Here is a 16,586-nt window from a genome sequence, read left to right as displayed (position 1 = left end):
GAGAGCGGATGCAAGAGAGTGTAGGTGTTCGAGCCTTAAGGCCCTCAATAGTCGCACGGCGGAGCCAGAGGCCCCAGAGTTGAACCTGTGATGTCCTCTGAGGGTTGACGCGTCCTGGTCGAACTTGAATCCTGCTTCACGCTCACAGAGAAGCTTTCAGTGGTTGTTGGTTATCAATCGTTAACAAATGACGCCATGAATCCAGTAGTTCATTCCTCACCTCACACGTCCACAAAAATGACGGTTTTATCAGCAGAACTCAGCAGGTCTCGTTATGAAATGATGGGATGTCAAGTGGGGGCCAAAGCAAGGGGTCGATGTGCGTGTTTTTTGCAAATGTGCTGCTGCAGACCCCGCTGCTTTTCAAACAAGGCCTAAAAAACCTGTTGAATAATGGAGGCGCTAAATTGCTCAAAATCAACGTTGTTTTGTAAGGAATCGATGTTAAATATTCGTACATCGACTAACAAACATTATTGCAACAAATAAAAGCTGGCCCTTTCGTTAAAGTGAAATAATTCATCAAACAATTGTATTAAAATATTTCAAGGGAAAAGACGCATTATTCCAGCAAAATAATGAATAGAGTGAAACAAACTGAAACAGTTGAAAAAAAAAATAAAGATAAAAAATGGAAGTGATGCGCATCGTACCTGCTCTCCCGGGCCGCTGCGCTGGACTCCCGGGCCTCTGGTCCATGCTGGACGGTAAGAACAGTGGGAGGCGAGGAGGGAGAGAAAAAACTTCAAAAACTTTTTTTTTTTTTACTGTCTCTCTCACTCTATCTCTCTCTCTCTCTCTCTCTCTCTCTCTCTCTCTTCTGTCTCCCCCACTGTTTATCTCTCCCTCTCTCCTGTCTCCCCCTCTACAGTATTTTGGGTAAAAGAACTAAGTGGACCTTCCTCGTCTCTTCCAGCTGCTCACTCAGCTGCAACTAAACGCTTTAGGTGGAAAAGAGGCTTCGGGGGGGAGCGTGAAATGATCACGTCGCGTTAAAAAAAAAAAGCCGCGCTCTCAATGTGCGCTCATGTCCTGCACGCTCACGCGCGGGCGCGCACACACAGTGCGTCGGGCGCATCTGTTACAAAAGTTCCACTTTACTAAACTTTCCCGCCCACTTTTCCTCTGTCTCTCTCTCTATTCTTCTTTTTTTTTTCTCCTTTCCCTTTCTTTCATGTTAGATTAATTTCCTGTCCGACACACCCACGAAGACTGGACTTTCAGAAACTCTTCATTCTGGCCTCGAAAAGTTTGGTTCCGTCTCACCTGAGCTCGCGTTTTTTATTCCCCGATGCTTTTTAAACTTTTAAAGTCTTTCAGTCAAGTTCAATGTCCTGGTATATTTTAGTTTAACAATTTCTTTTTTTGAGATATATTTTTAAGAAAGTTCATCCATTTTCGATTCAAGTTAAACTTTTAAATAATAAATGAGGTCCGTCTGGTGAAATATGTGAAGAGACAAGAAATTCGAAGAAAAGTTCAATTTAACGATGAAATGTCCGTTTGTTTTGATTCTATTTTTAAACCACACGGATACATATAAACATAATTTGATCAATATGATAATATAATACATAAAAAACGAGTAATCCAAATCTTTTAAGTTAAAGAGACACGTGTTGAATAAAGTTAGAGGGGGAACTTTGAGAAAACAAATAAATCGTTAATGTTCAAGATCGATCTGTATGCAAATCGGAAGAATAAAAAATGAACAAAGAATAACATTTATATTTACGATAGAATTAAATGCAAAGACACGACTTTACATATATAGAGAAATATAAACATATTAATATACCTACATTTCAAAAATGATGATACAAGAGATCATAACACTACATTCTCAACGATTTTAAATTACACGTATTTTTCGAGATGAGATATGGCAAGATATTTTTTCAATAGAAAATATCTGACAAGAAGTTTGTAAGGCCACATAGTAACTTTTGTGAGATCTTACCTCTTGTCTCTTACCATCCTGGTTTATATTATTATTTAAATAATTTAACATTGTATGCATAAAATACGGAATAGTGTTCATTATTTACCTTATTATAATTAGTTTCTCAATTATATGTAACCTTTTATCAATCAATATCCTTTATAGGGTTCATCTCAGTACACGATGGGGGACTCCTGGATGGACCATGTACACATGTAAAACCAAGAATGCACACACAAACATTTAGCTTGTACACAGAGAAAACTGTGCAAGATCAGCACGTAAAATTAATATTTACTGGAAGACTAAAGTCACTTCAAAAGTATATTATTCTTCCAGAGACTTTTGAGTCTTAACTGCAGTCAAAGACAAGAACAATGGACCTGAAGGTTCTTTGCATTGTCGGGTTGAACTTGGTCTGGAAAAGGACAAATCAAGTCGAGTAAAATAAAACGGAACCTGTGCTCATCATTTCAAATCACAACATGGCAGATCTGAAAACAGACATGGAAGAGCTAAATGTTCCTCTACGTTCCTGACAGCTGCATATTAACTCTATAAGCTTCAGATGGAATATATATATATATATATATATATATATATAACTCCTTTTGCATCCCTGATGTTTTATATTTTTGGGAATCTTTAAATAGAATCTTAGGATCATAAAAAAAACCTCCTAGAATCCATCTCCCCTAAAATAAGGCTGCTGAGAGGAGGGTTGGAATCAAACTTGAAGCAGCTCTGGAGCTGTGTGGAGCTTGATTTGTTCTCTGTCATTGACATCCAGAGGTGCACATGGTCCTCTGTCTACCTGCGTTCTGCAACTCATCCAGAGTCTCTTCGTCCACTTGACCCAAGTAAACGAACTATTGGCTCTTCAACAGTAACACCAAATATATAGAACCCTCGTGTTGGGTACATTTTATTAACCCTTGAAAATGTTAAAATGTATTTTAAAAGATCAAAACCATTTATTTTTCAAATTATCAAAAAAATAAAGCTTAATAACGTTTTTTTTGCTAGGAGATTAAAATGTAAATTCAGTAATATCAAATTAAGGACAGTAAAAAATAATTGTAACATGAATTAAATGGATCCATGTCTTAGATGGAAAAGTTGTTTTTGCATGATTTATGTATACATGCTATACAAATGCTTACACCTTGATGACGTTATTAGGAGGCAGGTCTACCATGAAAATCTTAAAATAATTTCTATTCAGTCATCGATAAACAAAACGTTACAATTTGTTTCGTTTAAAATGTTCAAGACTATAGCATTAGTTTAAATAGTCAAATCAATAGTTTTACAACTATAAATGTGTGTTAATGTTCTCACAGCTTAGGGTGCTTTGTATGAGAGGAAGATTGTGAAGCACATTATAGTGATTATTCAATGTAAGTTCACAGAAATTAACAATGAGTGGAGCTTGCTTGAATGACTGATCATTTAAAGCAGCTTCTGTGATTGGTTGCTGTCAATCAAGCAAACTGTATATGAGAAACATATACATTTCTGCTAACAGTAAACATGGATGAGGTCATCACTGAGCATTAGTAACATATCATCATCATGCAAACTCCCCCAAAGACAAACCAGAGATTCATCATCATGGAAGAAGTTTGGACCAGTATACAGTATGTACATCATCCAGTTCATGATTTAAACTTGTTATTACAGTAGCACATCATTCTTGTCTTTTAAATCTCACTGTATCTCTTCCAGTTCTTTGACCCATTAAATAAGGAATAAAACAGTTTTCATTCTTATCAAAACATGCTGGACTTTTTAAGTCTAGTCCAAGCTGTTTTAAAGGCCGTCCTGTGTACTGTTGGTTGTAGGAGATCAAGCGTGACTGGATCACTGTAACTTATTTATACTTGTTATGTCCGTCTGACGCCTTCTGACCACGCCCCTATTTGATAATAATATAAGATAATAATTCGCGTCACTCTCTTGCAAAATTAATATTTTAAGAAAAATGTTATATGGTATGTTTTTGTTTTTTTTAGTGAATGAATTTAAATGATCACGCATGAGCGGTGAATTATTCGCATTTCCTGAGGAATCATTTTCACTGAAGAAACACATTAACGCAGACACTAAAAAAGTCTCAATTCAGCAACACTTGATGGTGCTGAGGTTGTTGCGAAAAACACAAATAAAAATAATAACGTCAAGAGTAAAAAAAAAAAAAAAACCTAATCATTTTCAAGATATTTTGAATTAATAGTAATTCTAATTGCACAGGAAGCCAATATTGCTGTTGTGTTGCAGCAGATTTGATCCGCCTCCCTTAAATAATTCGCCTTAGTTCCGATATTAATCGTCCTTGTTTGTTTTTAAGCCCAGTGATAATTAACCAATTAATAAAAAGGGAGGAGAGTTGGATCAGTTACCGGAGCGAAGCCGGAAAGAATCGCATTTGAGAGGAACACACAAGTACCGAGAACAATAAGCAAACAGGGAAGTGATGCGAGGGTCTGTCCAGACCATAATGCTGTTCTTCTTTTGAAAGACTGGGGGAATAACGAATTTAACTTCTTTCCATGCAGTCAAAACACTTGAATGCGTCGATAAAATGAATGAAAATATATATTAACAAAGACAATCTTAATTGTTCTCTGTCAAATGAATAGAAATACAGTCACAGTGACAGAGGTTTTAAAATAATATTATGATTTCTAATAGTAGTGTACATTCAGAGATAAATCTAATGTTAAATGCAAAAGGAAAAAACACAACTTTTATATATCAATAATTATTATTAAATGAGTCATTTATTGTAATAGAAAATAACATACAATTATTTTTCTTATTGGATACCATGTTGAAAATTATTAAACTTTCACTGTGCTATAAAAAATAAGGTTGAAACCCTGGCAGCGGAAGCAAAATTGTATTATAAATTAAAGAATTCTTAATATTATATTTGAATTAAGGGATTCTATGAGTGTATCTAGCAACAAATGTGTCGCACTTGTTAGTATGATATTGATTTGTTAGTTGTAAACAGCAGGATGAAATAAAACATGTCATCATTATTATTAAATTGTACTAAAGAACTCCCTTATCATCGTAAGCTTGTACAGACTTGTGTTCCTGCTCGCTATGGTAACCTGGATGGAAACATTGGATGGGTTTGAAATCGTGTGATTGATCCTTCCTCTCGTGTCCTTGTGGAAAATTCAAAGTGACACTTTGAGTCATGGTTAACTGAAAGGAGGCTTAAGAAGGCAGATTGAGAGACAGATGGGAATATTCTTCCATGAAACATCAAGTGACACGACATCACAGAAAAACCGTTGGTGTTTAAGGTTCTTTAGTGTCTCTGTCCTCCACTGTCAGGTTGGTTTTATACCCTCAGCTGAAGGGTCTGAAGTGCATGTGCCCGTTTTCGGTTCATAATACATTCAAATCGAAGATACCTGGTCACAGCTGAAGAGTTTGTCGGTGTGCAGGGTCAAATTAGTTTAGTGAATCATTATCTACAAATCTGCATTTTGTGATTTCAGATAAATATGTAACACTTAATTTTAATGAATGAATATAATCTTAAGGTTCAAATAACATGAGCTGAATTTTTTTACTTTCTTCATGCAATCGTCTTACACTAACTTACCGTAAATGAATACATTGAATCATACGTCTCACTGTACAAGTGAATGGAGCTCAGGGCCTCATGCTGCTGGTACATAAAGGAGCTATTTTTGTTCAGAAGCACTGATCCGGAGGAAGCCGTTTTTATCCAAAAGGAATTCCTCCTCGCTCTCTGCTGTACTTTAGTCCTGACATTTGCATAAGGTCAGCAAGAACAGTTGCAAGGTAGACCTGATATTTCTGATGTTCAGCATGTCATTTGATATGAAAGTTGAATAAAGCCCTTTTGAAACATCTATATCACGCCTAAACAGGTGACGTATAACACAAAATATATCTGGGTTTTTTTTAATTCTGCTTCAGGTGTGCAAACGTGGGTTAATATATGTGATACATTTCTGCAAACCAGTGTCCAAATATTCTAAACAAGTTTTTTTTAAATTAAATATTGCGGTTAAAATGATGCGCTTACACTTAAAGCATATCTTATCTTCTTCATAAGTGTTTATATTTTCTTTTTTCTTCTCCATGAGAAAGATAAAACAATAGTTGACTTACTTAGCATCATCTCTTAGTCATTTATAGGCAAAAATGTTTGTAATGTAGTGACTAGATCTCAGGTGTCGTCATCCAAAATGACGCACTTCAAAACATCCAAATACATCCATGGTGCTCGTCTGTAATGTCCATCTTGTACTGAAGCCACATGAAGAGAAATTGTTCTGGTAAAAAAAATAAACAAGTCTATATTTTATGCTTGATTTTAGCGGCTCGGCCATCAGCCTAAAATTCGCCTCTGACTCTTGCTTTCTTTATTCAAACACAATGTGTTTGAATAAAGAAAGACGTGCGACAGCATCTGAGAGACTGTAAACTTCTGCTACAAACAACTGTAAAATATAGACTTCAGTTTTTTGATGTTGAAACTTCAATACAAGATGGACAGTTTATTACCACAGAGGTATTTGGATGTTTAAAATTGTGATGAAGATGAAGACAACGATAACTGAGCATCAATCATTTTTGCCTATAACTCTAAAAAAAACAGATTAGTCTGAAAATGATCCCGACCCGACATGAGGGTGAGTAGAAAATGAGTGAAGTTTGAACTATCAGGGACGCACCGCGAAGGTGAGTGTGTGTGTGAATGAAGTGTCTTTATGTGTCCTGGGACAGACTGCTGTCCTGTCCAGGGTGTCCCCTGCCTCTAGGCTCCAGCACCCTGTAATTCCCATAAGGGACAAGCGGTAGAAAATAAATGGATAGATGGGTGGATTATCACTTTGGTGCATTTTTGTTTATCTGACTTGCCTTCTTGTCTGTTCTTGTTGTACTTTTGTTGACAGTCATGAACCACATTCTGTCTCAGGCAGCACTGGTAAAAAATGCATTTGACAGAGGCTGCAGGTCATATTACATCAGGTCACGTGCAGCCATTAGCCCTCACATTGAACCTCAGACATCTCTGGGCTATTTTAAGACCCAGCGATCAGTAAACCAACAACGGGTTGAAACCTTTTGTTCAGGAGGTCATTCAAGGCAACTAATGTCAAAATCCGACTCTCTTGACTTAGTCACATGTTTCAAATGTTGAAGTCTTCATCATGACCATGTTTTGAAGTTATTACTTTATAAAGTTCTCCCCCCGTCTAAATTCTTGGCGAACTAAAGGTTACGTAAGCGGAGTCCAATAAATTAGTTGCCCTTTAAATTGATCTCGGACTTCGATAGTACTCATCCTTTAACATGACACATCCACTCATTCATGTGCTTGTGTGTATGAAGGCTTGTGTGTCTTTAGACCTGCACTCTTAAAGATGTGTGTATCCTTCATGATGTCAGCATGTTAGTGAAGACCTTTTTAACATGTCGAAACAAATGTTTAATTGATACTATCTCGATGTGCGTTCATATACACAACTGTATAGCATGCACGTTCAGCTGCATTCTCCTTTGGTGTGTGATAAGTGCACCTGAGTACCAGATGGGGATTGTGACTGCAAAGGTGAGCCTTGTGTTAGCTCTGGTATAATGAAAACTTGTTGCTCGTAACTCTTTATATCAGGTATTATCATGACAGTAATGAATCAGGAAATACCTGGGCCTTGTTCGATATCATAATGAAGCTGCTGAAGCCTTGAGGGATACATACGATAGTTACTTGTTGTATCTGGTAGACCATTTCCTGGAATTTTGACTTTTGTGAGAGGCCATCAAGCACAAACGCACAAAGAAATGCAGTTCATATGTAAGTATTCAGGACAAAAAAGATCAAATGCTGTAAATAAGCACACAAGTGTTGTTCTCGCTCTAAATTAAAATCTATGCTTTATTGTACAATTTTAAATGTAATCTGCTTTTTATTTTCTTATTAATTAATTGGTATATTTCTTGATAAAATAACTATTGACGGAATGTGAGAATATCTAATATCACATAAATCTATCCGATCTATTTTAATTTCAATAATTATATCACTTGTTGTTGCTGAATGTGCTCCTATTGAGCAAGGGTTTAAAAAAAATATAAGGCATGATTTTTCATCCCTAATGCTGCGCCTCCCTTTAACTTCGTCTACAATTTACACAGTGACATGATGGTCATGTTGATGCTGAGGTAGCCTGCTGTACTGTTGAGGTGCTAAAGGTTACAGACAAGCAACATGCAGTCTATATGTGAACCTTTGAAACGATTTAAAATGACCACATATTTAGAAAGGTTTGCTCTAAACAACTGGAAACACAGGAGAAGTTTGGACCTTCATTGGTGACAATCAACAGTGCGACACACACATCAGTGCCATCCGAACAAAAGCAATGACATGCTTCTTTAAAGTTCTTTCTCCACCGCGACTCATTCATCAGGCTCAACCATTCCAGCAGGATCTGTGATTGGAAATACGGGGACCTTAAATCCTTCTGTCGGACACTCTGAACCTGAAGATATGAACCAGTGGACCAGATGCATCCGTTTAGATACTTTTTTTAAAACAATAATAATACACACCCAAAAATTCATGGAAGCGAAAATCAGGCAGCTGAATCACAATTTCTCTGAAGCAGTGAGGCATCCCGGACCTTCTTCCAATTTAGAGCGATATGGGGAGCAGATGTAGCTCTGGACCCTCCCATATGTGCTCTCCCAAAAAACAAAGCAGATGCAGGATATTACGTGTGCATGTGTGTGTGTGTGTGTGTGTGTGTGTGTGCCTGTCAAATGTATGCATGCAGAGGTGATAGTGGTGCAGAAGGAGCCGCCGTGTAACCTTTGAAAGCAAGCAATCCAACTTGTGATGGCCTTTCCTGTGTTGACACGCATGGAGAAACCTCAGGAACCTCTGGAATCAGATGGCATTCACTCTCTGATTCCCTATTATTGCTCCATTCTCCCGGCATTATTGTCAACTCTATATCCTTTAGTTGGCTGTAGAGTTGACAATTATTCTCTCGATGTATACAGGAGGCAAGATGGATGTTGGTGCCGGCATGAAAAGCCACAGCGGCATAATTTTTCTTTCCTCCACTTGTAATAAATATGACTGATGGCGATAGCTCGGCTGTTGAATCACATTTACATATAGATTTACGTTCATGTAATAATAGGCAAAAAGGTTCACGTCAGCCACCCATGTTCTGTGACATTTTCACTTCTGATATTTGTGCTTTGTTGTGGCGAAGAAACCAATGAATAACAAACTTTCGGTGCAGAATGAAACATGGAGCTCAGAAACTAGCGCACACCACAAATACACCTCATAATGTAGACATGACTGTAAAAAGTTGGTTGATCATGATTTAAGCAGAAATGTCCTTGTTGATTTTGCAACTGTATCTAAGAGGAACAACACAAATTGCTACAGACTTTCTTCATATGTGATCAAAAACTACCTTTAGCAGAAACATGGGGTGATCTTATCCTCTTAAGCCAGGTCTGAGTCTCTTAAAGGAAATGGAACATGAAATGCAGCATAAAAGGGGCTGTAGTGATGTTTAATGATGCTTAAAAGCCACTTCAAACTCAAAGATGATACTAAACTGTGAATATTGTATTCGATTTCAACTGAATGAAAGGACTTAAGCACAAATTTCACGCTTTTGCCCTTGAAATGAGCAATAAAAAATGAATTTAAAATCAATTAACACAACTTTGGTCTTAAGTGTGTGATCATTGTTGTTGTTCTTGCTTTTATGAAAAAACTTGCAGAACCTTCTACTCTCTGCTGTGTACTTGAAATCTAATTTACCAAAGGATATATCCAGAGGGATTAATAAAGACAATCTATTCTAATCTAAACTTAATTTAATTCATGATATTATTGTATCACACTTTCCTGTCCTCAGACCTGATTCTACATCTCTCAGTTTTATTTTACGTCTGGCAGTTCACTTCTATAACGCCAAGATTTGTGTGTTTTGCTGAAGCTTCCCTTTCTGGAGCTTTAAAAAGTCTTGTTGTGCATTAATGGCTGAAGTTCAGTTCTGAATGAGGAGCCATATTTATTCATAACAGTTGACATCTAGGAAGTGTAGAAGTTGAGCATCTACAAATTATTATTTGAAAATTAGTCGTTTTCCAGGGCAGGTCTCCTGTTAACGATGATTAATAGTTGTCTGTTTAAGAAAGGGTACATTTAAAAGCAAAATAAAGAGAATACAAATGACAACTATACTGTATAAATGTATTAAAATTGTTAAAAAGGGATCTACTAGGTGAAGTTTTGATGGTAACCTGGCATGTTTGAAATATATATAATTAAATCTGTAAAAATTAAATCTGTTTTGATTGAATTTTAAAATAATTAACTGAGATACAAGTCGATCAACTGCATAGTATAATATAAGGAAACACGTTTTGTTTTAATTGCTAAATTGTATGTTGGAAGTTTCCTCTTTTGTTTGCTTATGTCTAATTTTATATTATTCTATTTTATTTATTTACGTTATTGTTTATATACATTTAAAAAAAACATTGCAAATGTACAACTCTTATCTATATTTATTTTTGAAGTGATTTAAATCCTGTAACAGAGGAAAACGTTGAGGCGGAATGACATGAACTCAAAGTCCGCTCAGGGAAACGTCTTTGTCGCCCAACAGACCCGGAAGTGAATAGTAATGCTTCGTACCTCAGCTCTGGCAACTCAAATAGCTCCAGTTCCACGATTTAAGGTAAATAAACGCCTGGTTGTAGCCAAGTTTGATTTCTAAGCTGTGTCATGTCTGCATATTGGGTTGAACTTCCCGAATCATGGTTTTTATGCTCATGTTTGGCTGAAAAGCTTCATTGTTTACATCCTGCCGGTTACTAGTAGCACGTGGGAAGAAGGTTGCGATGCATGGTGGCCTTAAAGTGGGTTATTTGTAGAGATTTAGAAATAAAAACGAATAAAGGTTATTTACCTCTGGTTGACCGGTATTCCACAATACAGCCTGTCTTTTTCAGTCCCTAAAATAAGCCAAATATCGCCTCTTTTTTTAGTAGAAGGCTAGTTAGCACATGGCTAACAGCAGCTGCCATTGCTACCATGAATGTGACATAAATGAAAATTGAATATAGATTCAATCGAACACTCTTTAGTAACAAGAAGACGTACAAGTCAAATAGTTCCAAGCTAAAACTGTGTAAATATTAACAGGAATAGCGTGACTGAGACCGCTTTTTATTATTTCTATGATGTGGTTGCTTTGAGTGTGTTCGTGTTAACCCACAATAAACCAATAAATGAATGCAGAGGTTTTTTTTTATAAAATCACACATTACTTTAAAGTTTTCTCAAAGCAAGACTTGACCAGGAGCTCACTTTCTAAAGGCTGTTGTGCTGAAAAGTTATGCAAGTAAAGTAAAGCCACAAACCTACAAAGACTTGTCAGACAAACATATACTGAGCATGTAAACATGTTTTTAGGGCTCTGCACATTTGTAAGAAACATAAATATGATATTAAATTAATGGGCATGTTGTTACTTAAAATACGATCTCTAAAAAGTTTTTTAGGATAACTTACTTTTATAAATCATTTGAGTTGATGCCTATACCAGTCTGGGGACATTGTGAAGATATTAGAATACTTGTATAGTAAGAAATCACGCCTTGCATTTTTGCTTTTCAGTTTTTATGGGATGACTGACAAAATTATTTAAAATGAATTGCATGAAGTCCAACAAAGTGAGTTTGCTGAAAATTCCTCTCACCGTTGAGACTGTCCGCGTACGTAAATGTCGTTCGCAGCGTTGTGAATAGGAAAGGCCCTTTTAATGTAACTTTCAACTACAACATTAGCAGAAGAAAGTCAGCACGTACTTATTAGGGCTAAATGATGTGAACAAAATTTCATATCTCGATATTTCTACGAGATATCTCCGTCTATACAATACGATATCACTTGAGTAAAAAGGCAATAAGGATCATAAACTCGCAGATAAATGAGATTTAGTAGTCTTTTAAAACAAACACATTTCATGTTTAATGTTGCACAACTGTACCCAAAGAAATTCCTAGGCTGTGTAATACACACAGAAAATGGAAATACAAATAATACTGGTTCGGAACAATCTCACTATTTACTCGACTTGTTCTTAAGAGCTCCAGGACCTCTTACAACTTTAAATGTTAGCCGAGTCACTGACAATTCTCTATAAGGAAGCTTTTGTTGAAGTTCAAGTTCTTTTTTTGTTAAATATACATGTATCAAGACATACAATATAAATGAAATTGTGGTACTCTCAGACCCCCGATGCAAAACATGAAGACTGTTGAAAGGACATTAATTAATACATTCAAGAAAATAAATAAAAATAAATAATCACTGTACGCTGGAAGCACAACAATACGTTATTATCAATAATACGTGAGCGTCTGTCATATCTTTGTCTGGTGGACATCAACTCGGGGTATTCTGCTGCTAAATCATCTCCAGATTATGAACCAAAACTTTCTCTTTGCCACTAAATTAGTGGAAGACTCCTGTCGATTTAATTCACTTTGTGAAATGTATCAACGTAGAGTTCTTTGGTTTCAGAGAGTTCTTTGGCATAAGGTGCAATGTTAAACGGTTAAACAAGTTATTTTATGTGTCGTCATCTGTGTTAATGTTTAGATAACACTCATTACCTTGGACAACTTCCGGCCATCATGCAAGGTTGGGAGAAGAGACTGTCCGTTTTACTGGACATCCCAGTGTCCTGTCGCTGATGGAGCTCGAGCATAAACCATTGATTGGAGGCCCTCAGAGGTCAAGTTCCCCAGAGAAGTTTGAAAATTCAGTTTACACCAGCACTGAGGTCATTTGTCAGCTTCAAGCCTCTGTGCTTTGCTAAAGCTTTAACACACAGCTGACATGCTTCCCTAGCAGCTGCTAAGACTTTCTGTCCTTTAAATCCCCGGCGGGCAGCTTGTGACTGTCCAGCGAGGCGTTGCTACAGTGTGTTCGGTCTGGGAGCCAATCATCTCCAGCCATCATGGCACAGACACGCAGGGCTGGACAGAGCAACGATCCACAACTAGCCCTCCTTCCAACGGCGTGTGCAGGGTTCTCCGCCACACAAATGATTGGAGTGCGGCAATGAAGTGCGAAATAGAAGACCAATCTTGGCACTGTATTTCATAAAAGTGAATAAAATGTGTGTGATCAACCCCAGAGGTCGTGACCCCAGGACACTGTGTGGGTCTTTATCTTCAGAGGTCACCAGTGTGAACTCTGATGTGTTGTTTTGTATTGGAACATTTGCAGATTTGATTTTTGTTTTTATAATTTGTTGAACTGTATTGTTAAAAGAACACAAGAGGACAAAATCCTATAGACCTCGTTGTGGATTGATCAAAATGTATATGTAACAGGAAGTATCTGTCAGAATGCTATATATTGTTTTCTCTTCTTCAATATATCCAATTGATCTCTATGTCCCTCATCAAACTTCCTTTTCAAACTCTGGTTACTTCAACATCAGTTTAATCCAGTGTCATTGTTTACATTCAACATATTCCTTAGCTTACCTTACACTCTATATAGGTCCCAATATATACATGAACACAACATTTGAGAGTTCAGCCAGCACATATGAAGTAGGGCCTTTATCTTGGCTTTTACAGTGATGTCATTGAATGTCACACAGTGCAGTGTCGACGTCATCAATGAGACTGAACGCTGGCTCTCATTAGGATGATGTTCTCAAACCTTGTCACTCATCTCTTCTGTCTTGTCTGTAGAGATATGTTGGGTTGATCTCTGTTTTGTCTTTTTGTCCCCTTCTACAGATTCATTTTCATTCTGAGGAGTGAATGCTCGTGGGAGTGTCCATGCATGTGAGCAAGATTTGTCGTGATGTACTCTAGCGATCGGGATGAGTTGGAGGACGAGCTTTACAGAGGGGACCATGGAGACTCTGAGGACTCTGAGATTGACAGTGAGCTGGAGTTTCGACTCTACAGTCAGCTCCACTACTCGGCACATGCTGAAGAGACGGAGACGGAAGAAGGAAAGAATGAAGATGATCAACGGCAGGATGTTGATTGCCAACAAGAAGTCCAGCAGCCAGTGTCGAATCTTGACCTGCTACATGAACACCTTCAAGTCAGAGCAGCGAAGGCTAACAAGATAAAGAATAAAACTCCTATTAGAGACCAGAAACCCTTCCGTCTTGAGGAGGTTATTGTCATCGACTCCGGGCCTGACGTTATCACCGTTTCTGAGGACGATACTGCCAATGACGAGGACAGTGTTTGTGCTAGAAAAGGTCAACCGTTTTCCAGAGTTAAGACTTCTAAACCCTCCCAACAGGTAACTCTTTTCAAGACTTGGTTTGACATCATGCAGACAAACCATATTATATATTGTATTATTAAAATACCCTAATGGAAACATTTGTTGTTTCTCTACAAGCTACAGGTCATAATCGTGATTTAAAAAAAAATGTGATTATTATATAATAAAGGTTGCAATTTTATTTAAGTTTATGTTCATTTGATTTTCGGGCATCATGTGAGAGACGTAAACACTCCACTTTAACCAGATCAATGATGTCTACAGAATCTTAAGAGTAGCAGTATGTGACGACTGTGTGTAAAAATGCTACCAGTGTCTCAACAATTTGGAAAAACATGTTTTAGACTCGCAAGCGATCTCTTCATACCTCTGTATGACTGCTACACGAGAAAACTCATCTAATATAATGTGGCAGCTCAGACGAATGAAAAAAACGGTGTTAAGTGTTTTTAACATGTTTACATCCTAACATGGGTTTGTAAATTTGAATTGAGGCGTGTTTGGTTCTGTGCACAAGCTGCTGGTGTGTTTGTCAAAAGTTTATTAGCTTGTATAATCACACAATCCAAACTGATAAATTACAATATATTATTTTGTATCACAGGCACTTTAAGATGACAGAGAAAACAACAGTAACAAATTTGCTGTAAGAAAAGGCAGAATGAGTGACCGGTCCTTGCACTTTTCTTTACTCCACAAAGTTTTTGTGATTTATCATTGACTAATAAATATAAATATCTTTTTTGTAGGAGTTTTTAAAGTATTTAAAAGGCTTCAAGTTATTCGTGTGTTTACAACTGTAATAAAGGTAACTAAATTATCCTTCTCTGTTTATTGCAATGTATTATTTTATTGTAAAGTGAATAATTTTTTTTTGTATTGGAGAAGAAAATGCATGAAAAAAGGATATTACTTAATTACATTTAAAAAAAAAATTGCATAATTAATCGCAATATTTAGGAAAATAATTGCAATTAGATTATTTATCTGTGTAGCATGTTTAGCTTCTGCTACAAACAAATTTAGAATACAGACCTGGTTTATTATTTCCTGAACAATTTATTTTGTCAAGTCTTGAATACAAGAGCCTTATGCAAGTATGCATTCACTGTGATAGCGTAGAAGGTGACTCTTCAGTCCTGCTTATTCTTTATCCAGTGTTTTCCTGTCAAATGTCTCTGTCAGTGGGTCTTCAATTTAGAGTGGTAATTGTCTTTGTTTTGTTTATTTTCTCCAGTCTTGTCTTTTTTTCCCGGTTGTTCTTCTGTTGGTAATAACTTTTTTTCTTCACCAGCCAATGCGTAAACCTACTTTACCCTCACTTACAGGATCAGCGCCCCCCTACAAATGGGTCAGGAGACCCTAAGTACTGACTGTGACAACGTGTGTTGTAATAAAATACTAATTTATTTTGAAAGAGGATACACCGACATAATTATATTAATGATATAAATGCATATATTAAAAGTACCTTTCTGTACAAAAAATACACATATTCTTGCCATCTTTATCCTTCACCAAAAAAATGTCTTCCCTTCAACATCTATTTGACTATTATTAATGTTTTCCAAAAAACTGTTGGATTAATTAACCCCATCTAGCGAGCCACATAAAGCGAGTGATACTTGTGATCTAGGTAATACATCTTATAACGGAACCAATAAAACCAAAAAGTTTGAACAAGGTTTCTTCAAGTGTTCTAATAAATGTTTGATCACACAGAAACCCAAGAAGGAACTTGGTCTTCCAGAGATTGTGGAATTGAGCAGTTCAGATTCGGACTCGGAGTCGCCAGCTCCCAAATCCTGCCCAGATACTTCTGACTCGGACAGCTTGGAGAACTGGATGATCCTGGGTCAAGACAGAGAGGACGGTGACCTGAGCATCTCACTCAACTTGGACGACGACCATGAAGCCGGTGAGCGTAACTTAAAAGAATTGTCTTCTATGTGGTTTCAGGGATTAATAATTGTGATTTCTCTGTCCTGAACTTCATCAACAGCACATATAACAGTCAATAATTTTTATTTGTCAGTCAGCCTGGATTATTTGAATTCTTTTTTTTTTTTTTTTTTAATACAGAGAAGGGTATGCAGTCAATGAAAATCAACCTTAGAGGTCAAATTTACATTAAAATAAAGATAAAAACCAGTAAAACTTGAAGTCATAAAGACAAAGCATTCACATTTTTAATGAGGAATATGAATTTGCACTAATAATCAGGTCCGACTGCAGTGAATATTCAGTTTTATGTGAGTCACTTTAAAACTGCATAAATGT

General features: G+C 36.8%; 2 protein-coding genes across 2 annotated transcripts in view; one reads left to right on the top strand and one right to left on the bottom strand.

Moving 5' to 3' along the window:
- pax5 (paired box 5) overlaps window positions 1–1,110 on the bottom strand; it is a 47,427-nt gene extending 46,317 nt beyond the window's left edge. The window contains exon 1 of the mRNA XM_087799971.1: window positions 654–1,110. Within this exon, the coding sequence (XP_087656097.1) occupies window positions 654–699 (46 nt within the window). The 5' untranslated portion in view covers window positions 700–1,110. The remainder of the gene's footprint in view (window positions 1–653) is intronic.
- A 9,539-nt stretch (window positions 1,111–10,649) lies between these two features.
- Window positions 10,650–16,586, top strand: part of zcchc7 (zinc finger, CCHC domain containing 7) — a 36,372-nt gene continuing 30,435 nt past the window's right edge. The window contains exons 1-3 of the mRNA XM_087799759.1: window positions 10,650–10,713; window positions 13,799–14,321; window positions 16,029–16,224. Of these exons, the coding sequence (XP_087655885.1) occupies window positions 13,866–14,321; window positions 16,029–16,224 (652 nt within the window). The 5' untranslated portion in view covers window positions 10,650–10,713; window positions 13,799–13,865. The remainder of the gene's footprint in view (window positions 10,714–13,798; window positions 14,322–16,028; window positions 16,225–16,586) is intronic.

Source organism: Callionymus lyra, chromosome 1, assembly GCF_982586985.1.
Source record: "Callionymus lyra chromosome 1, fCalLyr1.hap1.1, whole genome shotgun sequence".
Lineage (NCBI taxonomy): Eukaryota > Metazoa > Chordata > Actinopteri > Syngnathiformes > Callionymidae > Callionymus > Callionymus lyra.
Note: the sequence above shows the minus strand (reverse complement) of the source record. Positions and strands in the feature narration are given on the sequence as shown.